Source organism: Choloepus didactylus, chromosome X (genome assembly GCF_015220235.1).
Source record: "Choloepus didactylus isolate mChoDid1 chromosome X, mChoDid1.pri, whole genome shotgun sequence".
Taxonomy (NCBI): Eukaryota; Metazoa; Chordata; class Mammalia; order Pilosa; family Megalonychidae; genus Choloepus; species Choloepus didactylus.
This window is the reverse complement of record NC_051334.1, coordinates 150,114,350-150,131,262: the sequence shown is the minus strand read 5'-3', so window position 1 is coordinate 150,131,262 and position 16,913 is coordinate 150,114,350. Positions and strand designations below refer to the sequence as shown.

General features: G+C 41.9%; 1 protein-coding gene across 4 annotated transcripts in view; it reads right to left on the bottom strand.

The window, feature by feature from the left end:
- Window positions 1-6,700: 6,700 nt before the first annotated feature.
- Window positions 6,701-16,913, bottom strand: part of LOC119522766 (X-linked inhibitor of apoptosis) — a 65,260-nt gene continuing 55,047 nt past the window's right edge. For all 4 annotated transcript variants that reach the window (XM_037821391.1, XM_037821389.1, XM_037821388.1 and 1 more), the window contains one exon: window positions 6,701-7,659. In XM_037821391.1, the coding sequence (XP_037677319.1) occupies window positions 7,466-7,659 (194 nt within the window). In that variant the 3' untranslated portion in view covers window positions 6,701-7,465. The remainder of the gene's footprint in view (window positions 7,660-16,913) is intronic.

The window sequence follows — 16,913 nt, the reverse complement described above, 5'->3', positions numbered from 1 at the left end:
GCTGGGGCTATTCTGAACTCAGCAGTTAAAGAGTCTCATTACAAAGTTCAAAGTGTTGAAAGTTTTGTTGAAACAGGAGAATCAAAAGGGACATTCTCTTTGAAAAGATCAACAAAGTTGCAAACTTTTAGCTAGAGTGACCAAGAACAAAAGAACACCCAAATTACTAAACGTTACTACCGGCATTGACAGGGATAAAAAAGGAATATAAGAGAATACTATGAACAATTGTGTGCCGTCAAATTAGATAACCTAGATAAAATGGATAAAGTCCAGGAAACAAACTGCTAAAACTGACTCAAGAAGAATTAGAAAATGTGAATAGGTCTATAACAGATAATCAAAAGCCTTCCAACAACAAAAAGGTCGAGGACCAGATGTCTTCGCTGGTGAATCTACCATAAAATCTTTAACAAAATGCCAGGAAACTCAATCCAACAGCATATTAAATGATTATACACCATGACTAAATAATTCCAATCTGAAATATATACCTAGGAGAACTGAATACAAAGTTGTACACAAATATTTATAGCAGCAATTTTCACAATAGCCAGAAAGTGGAAACAACCAAGATGTCCATTAATTAATGAATGGATAAACAAAATATGGCATATCCATACTAAGGGATATTATTCTGCCATAAATAGGAATGATTTATTGATACATGCTACAACTTGGTACCTTGAAAACATCCTGTTATGTGAAAGAAACTAGCTACAAAAGGCCACACATTGTAGGATTCTGTTTATATTACCTGTCCAGAATAGGCAAATCCATAGCCACTAAAAGCAGATCAGTAGTTGTCAGTGGCTGAGGAAAAGGATTATGTGGCATGACTGCTTGATGGGTATGGGGTTCCTTTTTGAGGTGATGAAAATGTTCTGCAATTAGATAGCAATGGTTGTACAACATTGAGAATGTGCTAGAAGTTACTGAATTATACACTTTAAAATAGTTAAAATGGTGAACTTTGTTATGTGAATTTTATCTCAATAAAAAGAAATTATTTCTTCTAAAAAAAGGGACTTTCATGATGTTGCATTTTATGTCTTCACATTTCTGTAGCATGAGAAAACACAGAACTATAGTGAAAGGTGAGAAAGGTGAGTGTGATACTCATTTGTAGAGAACTATGTCAATTTGATATATAAGCTTCAGCCATTTAGTTCTTTCTGGATTCAGGCCCAATATCATATTCCAATGACTCCCGGGGAGGAATGTAGACCCGGCACCATGGGATGGAGAACATCTTCTTGACCAAAAGGGGGAAGTGAAAGGAAATGAAATAAGCTACAGTGGCAGAGATTCCAAAAGGAGCCAAGAGGTCACCCTGGTGGGCACTCTTTACACACAATATAGACAACACTTTTTGGGTTCTGGTGAATTGGAGTAGCTAGCAGTAAATACCTGAAACTATCAAACTACAACCCAGAACCCGTGAGTCTTGAAGATAATTGTATAAAAATGTAGCTTATGAGGGTTGACAATGTGATTGGGGAAGTCATATGGACCACACTCCCCTTTGTGCAGTGTATGGATGGATGAGTAGAAAAATGGGGGAAACAAACAAACAAACAAACAAAGGCACCCAGTGCTCTTTTTTACTTTAATTGCTCTTTTTCACTTTAATTATTATTATTATTATTTTTGTGTGTGTGGTAATGAAGGGGTCATGGATTGATTTTGGTGATGAATGCACAACTATGTAATGGTACTGTGAACAATCGAATGTATGCTTTGTTTTGTATGACTGCATGGTATGTGAATATATCTCAATAAAACGAATTAAAAAAAAAATCCGATTCCAGTGGTTTTCAAAATTCAGCCTGCATCAGAATCACCTCGAGGGCTTGTTAAAACATAGATTGCTGGGTCACACTCCCAGAGAGTCTGCGTCTGTAGGTTTGAGGTGGGGCTGGGGAATTTGCATTTCTAAGTTTGGAACTGATGCTGATGCTTCTGGTCTGGGACCCTACTTTGAGAACCACTGGGTATCCATACAATATGCAGTTAGACTTTTAATAAGTACCCCATTTATTCTACAACCTATAAACAACGTGCCAAGTGAAATAGTGAAAACTTGGTTTAAAGGTATTTTTTAATCTGTATCAGTTTTTGGGGGGTTTTATTCACCTTAATCTCCAAATAAGGGGAAAGAGGAATAAAGTTGACTTTAATTCACGAAAATCCAGCAATAATAGTGGTGAGTTAAAAATTCACATTTATGTAAAAATGTTTTTATCCGTTAGATACCTAATGAGGTAATTACAGGCAAAATGACATGACATCTAGGATTTGTTTTAGAATATGCCAGCAAAAGACTCCTAAATGAAACAAGATTGGCAAAATGTTGATAATTGTTGAAGTTGAGTGAGTACTATGGGGTTCGTTATACTTTACTTTCCACTTTTGTGTAAACTTGAAAATTTCCCTAATAGAAAGCTTTGAAAATTCATACTTTTCATTAATATTAATTGAAAGTGTGGTTGACATGCAAGAAGAAATGTGGACATTTAAGTAAAGGTTCTTATGGTATATCTAACAGTAATAACATCATCAAAGATTAGATAATCCAACACTACATAGACCACGCCTGAAATACAATTCTTAATTTAAGAAACTCCACTGTAGGCGGGAATGGGTAAGGAGAAGACCCATTGGAAACACATACTTCAGTATTTCCCTCTCTGTCTAAAGGATCCTATATTCTTTCCCTCACTCTGTATTCCACCAGATTGCTTGCAGCTTTTGAATCTCTTTGGACAACTGCCTCTACAAACTCACAAAAATCCTTCTCTACTGCCTGTCTTAAAGGGGCAGTGACTTTATTGTTTCTTACGTACTTGACTTGCTTAAGCTTTCTTAGTGACTATACTACCTCTTGGGACAAACAGGTCAATATTTGTGGAGAAGTGGGTGTTACTGTTGTTCATATTCTTATACATTTTTAAAATTGACTTCTCATGTGCCTATAGAAGTCAATAAATTAATGTGAAATCTGATGTCTTTTTTTTTTAAAATGTTATATGACCTCATGTGTACCTTATGTCTGGCCCAATGGCAAAAGATATATTTAGGAGGAGTTACATTTTAGTATGTTTTAAGAGGGCTATTTTATTATTTTGAGAAAGTGAAATAAATACAAAGTAATAAGATATCATTTTAAAGAATAGTACTTTATTGAATGTTTTATTCACAGAAAAATAAGCTTTAATTTAAGATGACTTCCAGATTATACAGTGGAAAGCAATTTTCTTAGTTTTTCATACTGATGGAAAGGCTCCTACTAAATGAAAAAAAGCCATAAAATTATATTTACAAATATAGCGCTCTCTCTCAAAACATTTCTGATTATTCACAACACTAATACAATGACATAAGAAACAGTGATTCTGCCAGGTTGGTTAGATACAGTACGTCAGTAATGAAAATAATGCAAAATCTTCTAACAGAAATTACATCAAGCCAAAAATGCAAATTTGATACCAAGTAAAGATAAAATGATTAAATATATAATAATTTTAAATGTTACATGATACATAATAAAAATGTAGTAAATGGTGAAAAATCTATATGCATATCCAAAAACTTTAGACTTCAAAATAGAATATTACCACAAAGATTAATGTAGTACTGTACAATATATATATGATTGTCCTACTGTATTAGTTATAAAGTGTCATTTAACATGTAGTGAAAGTTATGATATCGTGGAAAGAAGCGTTGAAAAAATAAATATTTGACACCTCCCAGGAGAGGTAGCTTGGTGAAATTTCACCTTCAAATTATGTCCCAGTCCTGGCTTTGCCACTAACTTAGCTATATAACTGAACAAATCACTTCACCTTTGTGCCACAGTTGCCTCATCTGTAAAATGAGGCGGATGAGTAAAGATATTCTCTAAGGTTACTTCTAGCTCTGACGCACTTTGATTCTAATATGCTGTGAATGAGATTCGCATTGTGCTAAGTGTAAAAGTCAAACTGAAACTGATTATCAATTGGGAATGAGCCAACTGTTTCTATTAGGAAAGCTCAACTAAGTTTGATGAGAGTATTTTTTTTGAAGTTTTCATAAAAGAAATTTAAATATATTTTAAGGGCTTGATCTATGTACTTATTGTAATTTGTATCTTAATACATGAGAAACACCAAAAAGGATGAGTAAGAGTCACTGGAAGAGTTATCATGTAACAATTTCTTCTAACTTTTAGCCTAAATTTTCAGGTCAAGGCAAACACACAGAGGGTAAAAGGGTGTTAGGAAGGGAATTAACATGTATAGCAGGTGCTTTACATACATAGTCTCCTTGAACTCCTCATAACCTTTTGAGATAGGTATTAGTCTCATTTCACAGATGAAGAAAGGGCTACCTTTTTTTTTTAAAACAGATATGACCAAAAAGAACTACCTCTGTCAAATATTCCTCCCCATTTTCTTATTTCTTGAATGGAAATGACACACAACCTATTCCATTTCTCCTACCCCCTCCACCCTTTTTCCCCATGCAACAACTGGGTAATCAGGAAATAAAACAATGATGTAGGTCTAAAGAGTACAACATATGCAACTAATGCTGTGGTGGTAGTCTCCAATCAGAGTTCACATTACAAATTTTATCCACTAACATGAAAACAGGAAAAAACTATCAAAGTTTAAATCATATCACAACAAAAACAACAAAACATCATATCATATACACCCACCCTACCCACCTCAGTCTCTAAACAAAGGGAAAAATAATCTAGCAGGGAAGGCAATAGAAACCATTAATTAATAAACTGGAATTTACTTTATAAACACTACAACTCACTTCTCAAAAATTAAGACAAGGCTTTTTTGATCAGCACACTAAATTTATACAAATAAAGATAACTATTTATTACAAAGCAACTTTGAATCTTCACAAGACTAAACACAGCAAAATAGGTGGTGATTTTGAAAAATCCTGGAATAAACTTAATACAGAGAAGGAAGATACTGAGAACTATACCTTTTGTGGGTAGGGGGTGTTGGATCTGGTTTTATCTTTGACCTTGCAAACGATCAATTTTAGTACAAGTAGATGGGAAGGATCCAGTGCTTTTTATAGTATGAACATAGACATACACTTATTTTTAAGTCTCTAGAAGTTTGATTGTAAGTTGGGAGTGCTGAGTGATTTTAAGAACCTGAAGTAACAGCATTTCTAAACAATTCTTAAACTTGTTAGCCACATCAGCTTTGTCCATTAAATTTCACAACTCATGAAATAAAGGGAAATAAAGGTCTTGCTTAACTTTAAACATAAAAGTTTTAAAGAAGAGTTTTAATGAACTGAGGCTCCCCAAACAGGAAAAGCCTTATGTTAAAAAATTGAGTCCTGGCTAACAACTACATGGAACTAACAAACTTGGAGCTGAAAATGTGAAAAACACATTTTTTAAAACTTTAACACTTTTCTCCCCTTGTAGAAACCTTTACATTTAAATTTAAAGCTTAGACTACCCATGTCAAATATATCTTAATGAACATATAACTAAACCTAGATGGAAGGCAGTACAAAGGTGAAGAACTGAGGATTTACATAATAAAACAAAAACAGGGTAGTCATTATATAATTTTAAAAATTCTCATTTAAACTTGCAGTGCTTTAAATGAATATCACTTAAAATAGTAAACAACAGAGGTTAGGAGAACATGACAATACTCTTTCTCTTAGAAAATACAATGAAAATAAAACTTTTAACAGTATCGCTCTCAAACTTTTCTCTGCAGTAAAATGTTCACTCACCTCTATAACAGGTCATGAGACTCTCATAATGTAAAGCCTGGGTGGTCTATGAAGCATTCAAAAATTTCTATTTTTACCCATGTAAACTCTTATTTAAGTGTTTTTTCCCTTTTTAATACTTAAACAATGATGGTTCTTTTCTTGTCAGTATTTTATAATTTCCAAGAGGCTTTAAGGATCTTGAGAGAACATTTATTTCAGAAGTATCTACTACTATTAGTAGTAAGAAACATATAAAAAATTTTAGGTAAAGGAAAGACTTGACATTTTGTCTATATACATCTTAAACAATCATCTTAACAGTAAAAACTCACATGAAACTATAAGATACAAGATGATATGAGAATCTCAACATGGAAAGCTGTAACTAGAACTACGAGCAGTGTACAAACATGCTTCTACTTTTACCTACATCAGCTGACAGATGTTTAAAATACTGGGTTAACAAAGATCTTTTAGTAAAGTGACTTAGGCAGGCTTAAACTAGCAAGGATTAAGGATGAATCCTTACTAATTAATTGGAAGATCTGAGACATACTTTATATTTCATTTTACAAAATCAGAAATATTTATTTTGAAATAAGAGAAGACATGGTCTACCTGTCAGAAAACTACCACTCAGAAATATTTTTCACCCACAAAGCAGGAAAAACATAAAAACATTTAAATTTTACATTAGCACTAAAAAGGATAACTGCCCTGCCTTCTTGGTTTAGAAAAACTAACGCTGAGCAATAAGTAGTTTTGCAGGCGCCTGAACATGCCTAAGCCTTTAAATCAGTTAAATATTTTCTAAAAATTCTGATTACAAAAGTAATACATACTTACAAAAATTCAAACAGAAAAAAATTTAAAAAGTAAAAAGGGAAGGCCCCTGCAAACCCTCTATGGAAACCCGACCCCAGCTCACCCCCACCCCCCCCCAAAGAGAAACCACACTTAACAGTTTGGTGTGCATCTTTCCAAACCTTTTGTTCTATACACATACACACACACACCCCTTTATTTGGCTTATACCACACATAAAGTTTTGCCACTTGCATTTTACACAATATATCTTTGACATCTTTCCATGTCAGTACATGCAGGCTAGATGGTATTCTATCATTAAAATACCCTTTAGAAATGGCATAGTCACTTTTTAAAATCATTCACACAACTGGGTGTATATTTTTAAAAGAAAGCAGACACAGTCCTGAAACACAAAGACAAAAACCTAAAAATAATCTCAATCTTTCCACCAGTGTGGAACAGTTCAATCCTTTTTCACACAAAAAACAAATTATGTGATTGGGAAGATTAACTCTCATCTCCACATTTACACCAAATGCTCCATTTGCTAAGCCTAGCTGAAAAGAATGAAAAATTCGGTTGATTAATTCAATTACATTTACAAACTAAGTCGGGGTACTACAGATACACATTGTGATCAGTTATAATATGATGCTTCTTACCTATGTCTAGGATTTCAATGAAATAACAGTAAAAAATAGGATAAATAATATAACTAATTTCCTGAAAACTCCAGAAATTCAAATTTTAGATTGTCAACTAAAACATTACAGTTTACATTTTTTTCCCTACTTGGGTAGCAAATGCTAATGAAATTCAATGCTGATTATTTAAAGTTGGTTCACATCACACATTCAATCAGGGTGATAAGAACAACAAAACACAGAGCGAAGTCAGATTAAGACATAAAAATTTTCTGCTTGAAAGTGATGACTGTGTAGCACATGGGACATTTGTCAACTGCTTCAGCACACTGTTTACAAGTGACCAGATGTCCACAAGGAATAAAAACTACAGCAATATTTCTATCCATACAGATTTTGCAAAGCTTCTCCTCTTGCAGGCGCCTTAGTTGCTCTTCAGTACTAATCTCTGCACAAAGAGAAAAGAAATGTGCTAATTTTAGACTTTCTTGGTTGTTTAAATATATTGAACATTTATTGAACCCTTAATATGTACCAGGCCCTAGGCTAGTTCTGGGAAATATCAGATGACTCATACATGGCATCTACTCTTTGTGGAAGAGAAGGACATGAGATGAGGCTCTGGAGGTAAGCACAAAGTACAAAGTGACGAGTGCTATAATAAAGTTAAGTTCAATGTGCTCTGGGACAAGATGAGAGAACAAGTTCTTCTGTTCAGGCTAGTTGGGGAAAGCCTCACCATGGGTTGGCAGCAGGGAGAGGAGGAGTGACATTCAAACACAGACAGCAATTTTCCAGGCAGAGGAGCAAAGGTTAGGTAAAAGAAATAGCATATAGAAAGGACATGAACATGTTAAGATGCATAGATGATTCAGGAAATGGATGGATGGATTTGAGGGACACTTTTGAAGTGGGACAAGTAGGATTTGGTGATTGAGTAGATGTGAAGGATGAGATAGAAAGAGGAACCAAAGTTGATTTCAAAATTTCTAGCTTGGCTAACAAAGGGATTGTGATACCAATAGGAAATATAAGAGGAGCTTCAGTTTGGGTGGAATTTGATTTTAGAGATGTTTGAGGTGCTTTGCAGAGTATTCAGATAAAAGTGTCCAGTAGGCAATGAGATGGTCACATCTTAAGGTCAGGAGAAGAAAGGGCTAGAGATAGAGATTTGGGTGTCATCAGCATATAGGTGGTACTGAAGTATTTGCTTAATTCAGCCTTTCCCAAACTAGGTTTTGTGAAATGTTAACAAATATACCACAAAAATTTGTTTCATGATCAAATATAAATATAACCATAGTAACAGTAACAACAGTTAATAGTAATATAGCACTTACTATGTGCTAGGCCCTATTTTAAATGTATTACATATTTTAACTCCAATATCTTTGTAACTATTGTTAATGGTGGTTTCCAAATCTGGCCTCATATTAGAATCATCTGAGGCACTTTTCAAACAACAGATTCCTAGACCCTATTCACTGAATCTAAAATTTCCAGGGTTAGGCATACCGGCAGCATTTGAGAACCATCTGCTATCAAAGTAGTGTGGAGTACACTATAGTATAGTATATATCTCCTCTTGGAAATTCACAATGCATTCCCTACTTAACTATGGAGCTCTTTTTTTTCATGAGATCCCTTTTAACACTATTCTAAAAACAAATTTGGGAAACAATGGTTTAATTTTTTTCAACAAATATTTACTGAATAGTTAACTAGGTTCTAGGAATTAGGGATACAACAACTAACAACTTTTATAGGCCCCGGGGCCCCCAATAGTTCATAGACAAGTAGGGAACACAAGTATACAGGAAATTACAATAGTGTGATCACAAAGGTAATTATAATGTGCTATGTAGAATACAGGAAGGGCGTTAAGTGTATGTATGTGTGTGCATGCAAGAACACATAAAGGGAAGGCCTTCTGGGTCATAAGGAATGAGTAAGAGTTAACTAGGAGAGGGGGATAGGGGCAGCCGGAGAAGAGAGTTCCAGGTAGAAGAAACAGCATAAGCAAACTCCAAGGGAAGAGAACATGGCCTGCAAATGCAGAGGTTAAGGCTTAGGCATAGAGCTTGAGGGGGAAAATAGCTTGAGATGAGGCTAAAGAAGGTTAACAGGAGCCTGATCATGAAAGATTTGGCAAGCCATTTAAAGGAGTTTGGACTTGATCTTGAGGGCCCTGGGAGTCAGTGAAGGATTTTAAATTGCTGAGATATGATCATGTTTGTGCTTCAAAAAGGTTTCTCTGGCTAGAGGATAAAGGAGAGGAGTATTTAATCCTTTACTTCTAAAAAGCGACATCCTGGCCATAATTGAAATTGTATGCTCAAACATGGAATAATTGATGCTGAAATAAATCGTCAGAGGAAAGATAAATCACCTACCCTCAAGAAGCTTGGTCTAATGGGCAGGACAGTTTTAAAACAATGCACAATAATCCAAGAAGAACAGATAAACTATTTAACGTTCTGGGGATGCCCAGGAATGACTATGGTCTGTTAATTTCTGATGGATATAGTAGGAACAAGTTCACAGAAATGTTGCTATATTATGTAACTTTCTTGGGGTAAAGTAGGAACATGTTGGAAGTTAAGCAGTTATCTTAGGTTAGTTGTCTTTTTCTTACTCCCTTGTTATGGTCTCTTTGAAATGTTCTTTTATTGTATGTTTGTTTTCTTTTTAACTTTTTTTTCATACAGTTGATTTAAAAAAGAAGGGAAAGTTAAAAAAAAAAAAGAAAAACAAGGAAAAAAAAAGATGTAGTGCCCCCTTGAGGAGCCTGTGGAGAATGCAGGGGTATTCGCCTACCCCACCTCCATGGTTGCTAACATGACCACAGACATAGGGGACTGGTGGTTTGATGGGTTGCGCCCTGTGAGCAGCCACCTTCCGGATTTGGCCTAGTAGACAAGCTGCAGCCTGCCCTTGAGTTCCCCCCGCCCATCGAGTGGTGCCAAGATGGCGCCCACATCCTGCTTCCGGCTTCTGATGTATGTAACCACCCGCTGTATTCACCAATCATGCTTGTGTGCGTGGCGTTAGCCCATTGGATACACGCAAGGTTTATAAGAAAGTTCCCGGGCAAAGCTCGGAGAGACAGCCCACAAGGAGCCGTACCTGACGGCCGCATCGAGGTTGTTCTCCCCCGAGGTGTCTCGCCCCGGGTGGAACCTGTAAAGATGATGATTGCCTAGTCCCATTAAAAGTTTATCTGCTTTACCACCGCGAGTCCTGAGTGATCACAAGTGCTCCGGGTAAGACGTTGTCCGCACCCTCTCTCCCCTTATCTCTCTGGTCCCCATCGCCGGCCGACCGAGGACTCGAGGCGGGGCGGAGAAGCGCCGGACAAGTGGTGGCCCGTACGGGGATCTTCGAACCCGCAACCTCATTTGCGTTCCCCTCGCCCCGACGGAGACGTGCTCCCGGGATCCGTGGTTTGACCTCCGCGACTGATCACCGCGAGAAGGTAAGCACCCCCTTTCCATACGAGGACTAGGGCCCGTGGGCGTTCAGGTAGCCCCGGGGACTCGGAAGAGCTCTCCGAGTGATTACAAGACAGTGCCGGCTGCAAGCATGGGGCAGTCCGGGAGTTCACCCCTACTAACCCCCTTAAAGACCCTTTTGAAACAGTGGGGTATCTCAGTTAAGAGAAGCTCTCTCCAGCGATTTTTTGATGATGTGGCCACTTTTGCCCCCTGGTTTCCTTGTTCTGGCAGCCTTAATCTGCCCTCTTGGATGAAACTTGGTCGTGATATAGACCGAGCGCGCCAAACGGGTGTCTGTTTGGACCCGATTCTAGTCCTTATATGGGAGACTGTTCGTGCAGTACTTGAGTTAGAATCAGCCACAGGCCTAACTACGCCTACCGCCTTGTTGCAGGCGCGACATGCACTCCAAGAGGCTCAGTCTGTTTCATCTGCGGAGGGCTCCCATAAGGGCAAGCCGCCGGAGTCGAGTGCTAGTTCTGATAATTCTGACTCAGAATCTGAAAGTGAGGCAGATGAAGGGCCGGAAGCGCCTCCGCTGATTGACCTAGAGGGGCCTCCTGTCTCACCCACGCGGCCCTCCGCCCCACCAGCAACGGCTGCTGCGCCTCAGAGGATGCACCTGCATCCGGTGGATGGTTTCAGCGGTTCCGTAAAGGGCCCTTATAGAGGGCTCCCTCTGGCGGACATGCCAAGTACATACCCTAACCTTCCCGCGCAATGCCCAGAATCCCCACCCGACTACGCGGACCCTCCGCACCCTTCACCCAATAGGAGGCATTTTTGGAGGTGGAGCCCTTTTACCACATTCAGACCTTTTGGCGTTCTTGGCGGCTACCGACCGCTGCTCAATGAACCCGAACCAGCCTCCGAGATGTTCCCAGTCATTATCAATCAGCAAGCTCGTAATCATGAACCCTATGATTACAAGCTCTTGAAGGAGCTGAGGCAAGCCGTCCATCAGTACGGCCCTAACGCCCCTTACACCCTGAATATGGTTGAAAACCTCTCCGCCCTAAATCATACACCTGCAGATATCCTTCAGCTGGCTCGCTCTTGCTTGCCTCCTGGCAGGTTTATCGATTGGAAGGCGTGGTTTGAGGAGTTAGCTGAGGAACAAGCCGCAAGAAACGCTGTGGCAAGGCACGGCGGGTGGAATGCGGATATGCTTTTAGGGAAAGGTGCTCACGCCCAGAATCAGACAGGATACCCCCAGGAGGTTTATGCCCAAATTTTTCGCTGTTTCATAGGGGCTTGGAAAAAATTGACAGGGGAAGGAGAGGCGCAGGCTTCGCTTAGCGGCATACACCAGGGTCCCACAGAACCTTTTGTAGATTTTGTAGCGAAAATGCAGACTGCGGCTGAGAGGATTTTCTCAGATCCAATGGTTGCAGAAACTGTGGTTAAGCAGATGATTTTTGAGCAATGCAATAAGGAGTGCAAGGTTATCCTGGCACAGAATAAGGGAAAGAGCTTGACAGAGTGGGTTCGGCTTTGCAGGGACGCTGGCAGCCCGTTAACTAATGCGGGGCTGGCTGCTATGTTAGCCAGCTCCTTACAAGTAAACACAAAGGACCCCAGAGCTTTAGAGGTAAAGCCAAAAAGATGCTATGGCTGTGGCCAGTCTGGGCATTTTAAGAGAGACTGCCCCAATAAAGATCAACCGCCTGCCGTTCAGCACCTCCGCGGGCCACGTGCAGTCACTAGGCTGTGTGGCCGCTGCCACAAGGGGCCTCACCGCGCCGAGGACTGTAAGTCAGTCTTCAATGCGCAAGGAGTACGCCTTTCTGGTCATCCTGAGCAAGATTCAAAAAACGGGCAGGGGGGGTCCACCCTTGCGGTGGGCCCCCAAACACACCAACGGACGATGCGGCCCCCATCCAGACCCGCGCATCTCCCGGATCAGCAGGATTGGACCTCCGTGCCACCTCCGGGCTCGTGCTAACCCCAGCTATGGGAGTCCAATTGGTGGGGACCTCTTTCAGGGGGGCCCCTTCCAGTAGGAACCGTGGGGCTTATATTAGGGAGAGCATCCATAGCGTTAAGAGGATTAACAATTGTGCCAGGTGTTGTAGACTCAGATTTCACGGGTAATGTCCAGGTTATGGTGCAGTCTCTGCAGGGCACTCTGGTCATTGCAGAGGGCGATAGGTTGGCACAGCTTCTGCTCTTGCCCAGCCTGCATTCAGTCTTTCCAAGCAAGCCAGGACAGAGGGGGAATAAAAGATTTGGGTCCTCCGGAGAAGTTTTTGAGGGTCTTCAGATGTCCCTAGAGTCTCGACCCATGCTGACTCTTAAAGTACAAGGCCGAGCCTTCCTAGGTCTGTTAGATACTGGAGCCGATAGGTCGATTATAAGACAGCAAGATTGGCCCCCCGCTTGGCCAACGAACCAAGCGGAAGACACCATCAGAGGGATCGGCCAAATCTCAGCGCCCATGGTGAGCGCCATTACTCTCCATTGGGAGGATGAGGAAGGGCATCAAGGCAGTTTTCAGCCTTATGTGCTGGCCCTGCCTGTTTCGTTATGGGGAAGAGATATTCTAGCTCAAATGGATGTGACTTTAACCACTGGTTACTCTCCAACTTCTAAACAGTTGCTGAATAGAATGGGATATGTCCCGGGCAGGGGGCTGGGAGCCTCCTTGCAAGGGCGCGTGAAGCCCATTCAGGCTGACTCTAACCCCGGTAGACAAGGCCTGGGTTTTTCCTAGGGGCCACTGAGGGTGCATACCCGCCTACACCTATAAAGTTAACATGGAAAGTTAAGGCTCCAGTCTGGGTACCTCAGTGGCCCTTACCTCAGGAAAAACTTTCAGCATTGCATGCTTTGGTGTCAGATCAGTTGGAGAGGGGGCACATCGTCCCTTCCACGTCACCCTGGAACACCCCTATCTTCGTCATCAAAAAGAAATCAGGTGCGTGGAGGCTTTTACATGATTTGAGGGCCATAAATAGTTGCATGGAGCCTCTAGGACCTGTCCAGATGGGGTTGCCCCTTCTCTCAACTCTGCCGGAGCGGTGGCCTGTTGTTGTCATAGACATTAGAGATTGCTTCTTTTCTATCCCACTTCACCCTGAGGATGCCTCAAAATTTGCTTTAAGACAGACAACGGCCCGGCTTACGTTAGCAAAGCTTTTCAAAAGTTTTGTGATGTTATGGAAGTTAACCTAAAACACGGCATCCCATACAACCCTCAGGGGCAGGGTGTCATCGAGAGAGCGCATAGGACCATTAAAGAACTATTGCAAAAGCAAAAGGAGGGAATAGGTCATGGTCTGTCCCCCAGGGCCCAATTGTCTGCCGCCCTATTTACATACAATTATTTAAATGAAAACGCATCAACCATGACGCCTGCCCTACAACATACCACCCCAGGTCCTCCGCATAGAGGCCTGGTCCGTTGGAGGGATGTTCTGTCGGGGCAATGGAAAGGTCCTGACCCAGTGCTCAGCTGGGCCAGAGGCTCTGTTTGTGTCTTTCCCCAGGAACCAGGACGCCAACCAGTGTGGGTACCGGAGAGATTGGTGAGAACCGTGCAGTCGCCTGAGAACACCAAAGAACTGCAGCCTGACGGGTCGTTAAACCCCCAACGTGACCTGTTGGATCTAGTCCTCAACTCGCGTGATGAGCGGTCAAATGATGTCGACGGTGTCGACCACTCCCCAGCAGACCGGGAAGAGGGCCAGGAATATTGACCTTTTTTCCCTCCTGGTTCTCTTGGCCTAATCTGACCAACTGGGTTCTTCTTGCTGTGGGGTTATTAGTAGGTTTGATCCTTGTTAAGAGTTTGCTGGAGCGTTTGTTTCAAAGACAACAGCAATTACGTGTTAATGGCCATGTCCTCTGCCTGTAACCCTCCTGATAACTATAGTCCCTCTGCCCAGCACCCATCCCAACCACTCGAAGCTGGGCATTCGGGGGTAAGGTTCGCAGCTAAGTATATGAAAAAATCTCGTATATAAACATTCGGTACCAGTGGCCCTAATTTTTGTCTCAGGTGGACCTCTTACGCAGAGTCCTAGTTGTGGCCAGACGGGACCCTTGGCGTTTGCACAGAGGCTCCTAGTGACGCCCTCGGCACTGGCTACCTTCTCCTAATCCTCCTGTCCCCCAGTTGCGAGACTGAGTACTGCAAGGAGGGCCACGTGGTTTCCGGCTCGCGGGTTCTCCGGTCTCTATATGAAGTGAGCATTCTGGTCGGTGCCAGAGGTCCCACCTTGGTATGGCCGGGACCTAGTCCAGACTCCCCAAAGCACCAAAAAATACGTTGTGGGCCATCTTGGTCCACGGGAGCACATTCATCACTGGAGACACTGGGGCATAAAAAACAAAAAAGGGGGAGATGTGAGCAGCCACCTTCCGGATTTGGCCTAGTAGACAAGCTGCAGCCTGCCCTTGAGTTCCCCCCGCCCATCGAGTGGTGCCAAGATGGCGCCCACATCCTGCTTCCGGCTTCTGATGTATGTAACCACCCGCTGTATTCACCAATCATGCTTGTGTGCGTGGCGTTAGCCCATTGGATACACGCAAGGTTTATAAGAAAGTTCCCGGGCAAAGCTCGGAGAGACAGCCCACAAGGAGCCGTACCTGACGGCCGCATCGAGGTTGTTCTCCCCCGAGGTGTCTCGCCCCGGGTGGAACCTGTAAAGATGATGATTGCCTAGTCCCATTAAAAGTTTATCTGCTTTACCACCGCGAGTCCTGAGTGATCACAAGTGCTCCGGGTAAGACGTTGTCCGCACCCTCTCTCCCCTTATCTCTCTGGTCCCCATCGCCGGCCGACCGAGGACTCGAGGCGGGGCGGAGAAGCGCCGGACAGCGCCCTCTACCATAAGTTTTACCCTTGGGAAGACGGTTGCTGCAAAGGAGAGGCTAGGCCTCCCTATGGTTGTGCCTAAGAGCCTCCTCCCGAATGCCTCTTTGTTGCTCAGATGTGGCCCTCTCTCTCTGGCTAAGCCAACTTGAAAGGTGAAATCACTGCCCTCCCCCCTACGTGGGATCAGACACCCAGGGGAGTGAATCTCCCTGGCAACGTGGAATATGACTCCCGGGGAGGAATGTAGACCCGGCATCGTGGGACGGAGAACATCTTCTTGACCAAAAGGGGGATGTGAAAGGAAATGAAATAAGCTTCAGTGGCAGAGAGATTCCAAAAGGAGCCGAGAGGTCACTCTGGTGGGCACTCTTACGCACACTTTAGACAACCCTTTTTAGGTTCCAAAGAATTGGGGTAGCTGGTGGTGGATACCTGAAACTATCAAACTATAACCCAGAACCCATGAATCTCGAAGACAGTTGTATAAAAATGTAGCTTATGAGGGGTGACAATGGGATTGGGAAAGCCATAAGGACCACACTCCACTTTGTCTAGTTTATGGATGGATGAGTAGAAAAATAGGGGAAGGAAACAGACAGACAAAGGTACCCAGTGTTCTTTTTTACTTCAATTGCTCTTTTTCACTCTAATTATTATTCTTGTTATTTTTGTGTGTGTGCTAATGAAGGTGTCAGGGATTGATTTAGGTGATGAATGTACAACTATGTAATGGTACTGTAAACAATCGAAAGTACGATTTGTTTTGTATGACTGCGTGGTATGTGAATATATCTCAATAAAATGAAGATAAAAAAAAATAAAACAATGCAAAAAAAATGCTCTAATAGCAGTAGGAGTAGAGAAGGTAGAGCTATTAACTCCATCATGGGGACTGGAGACACAAGAAAGAAGTGACCCCTGATTGGAGTCTTGAAGGATGAGTTCACAAGATGGATTTGGGGGGTTGGAGTGGGGTGGAGGATGGGATTACATATATAGAGAAGAAAAAGGCATCCAGGAGATCAAGATGGTAGAGTGAAAAGTTTCAGGGCTCTGATCCTCACAGAAGCTTTGAATAACAAGCAAGAACTTGCAGAAATATCTTACGCCAAGTTCCAGAAAACAGTTAAAGGACTGCAGTAACAGGGCAAGTACCGAATCAAGAAAAAGGCAACTTAAAAGTGGTAGGATCTTACAGCACCCTGGCTGGTTCTCCCCAGTGCAGGTTCCTGGTCCTGGTTCTGGAGGGAGCTGAGTAACCCTTGTGCACATACTAGGAGCATGTATGCCTAGACCAATCTGTCTGGTGGCGGCCGGAGGGACTACACCAGACCACTAGTCACAGGCTCAGCATCCCAGAACTTGCCCTGCATGTAGAAGTTGGCCCAG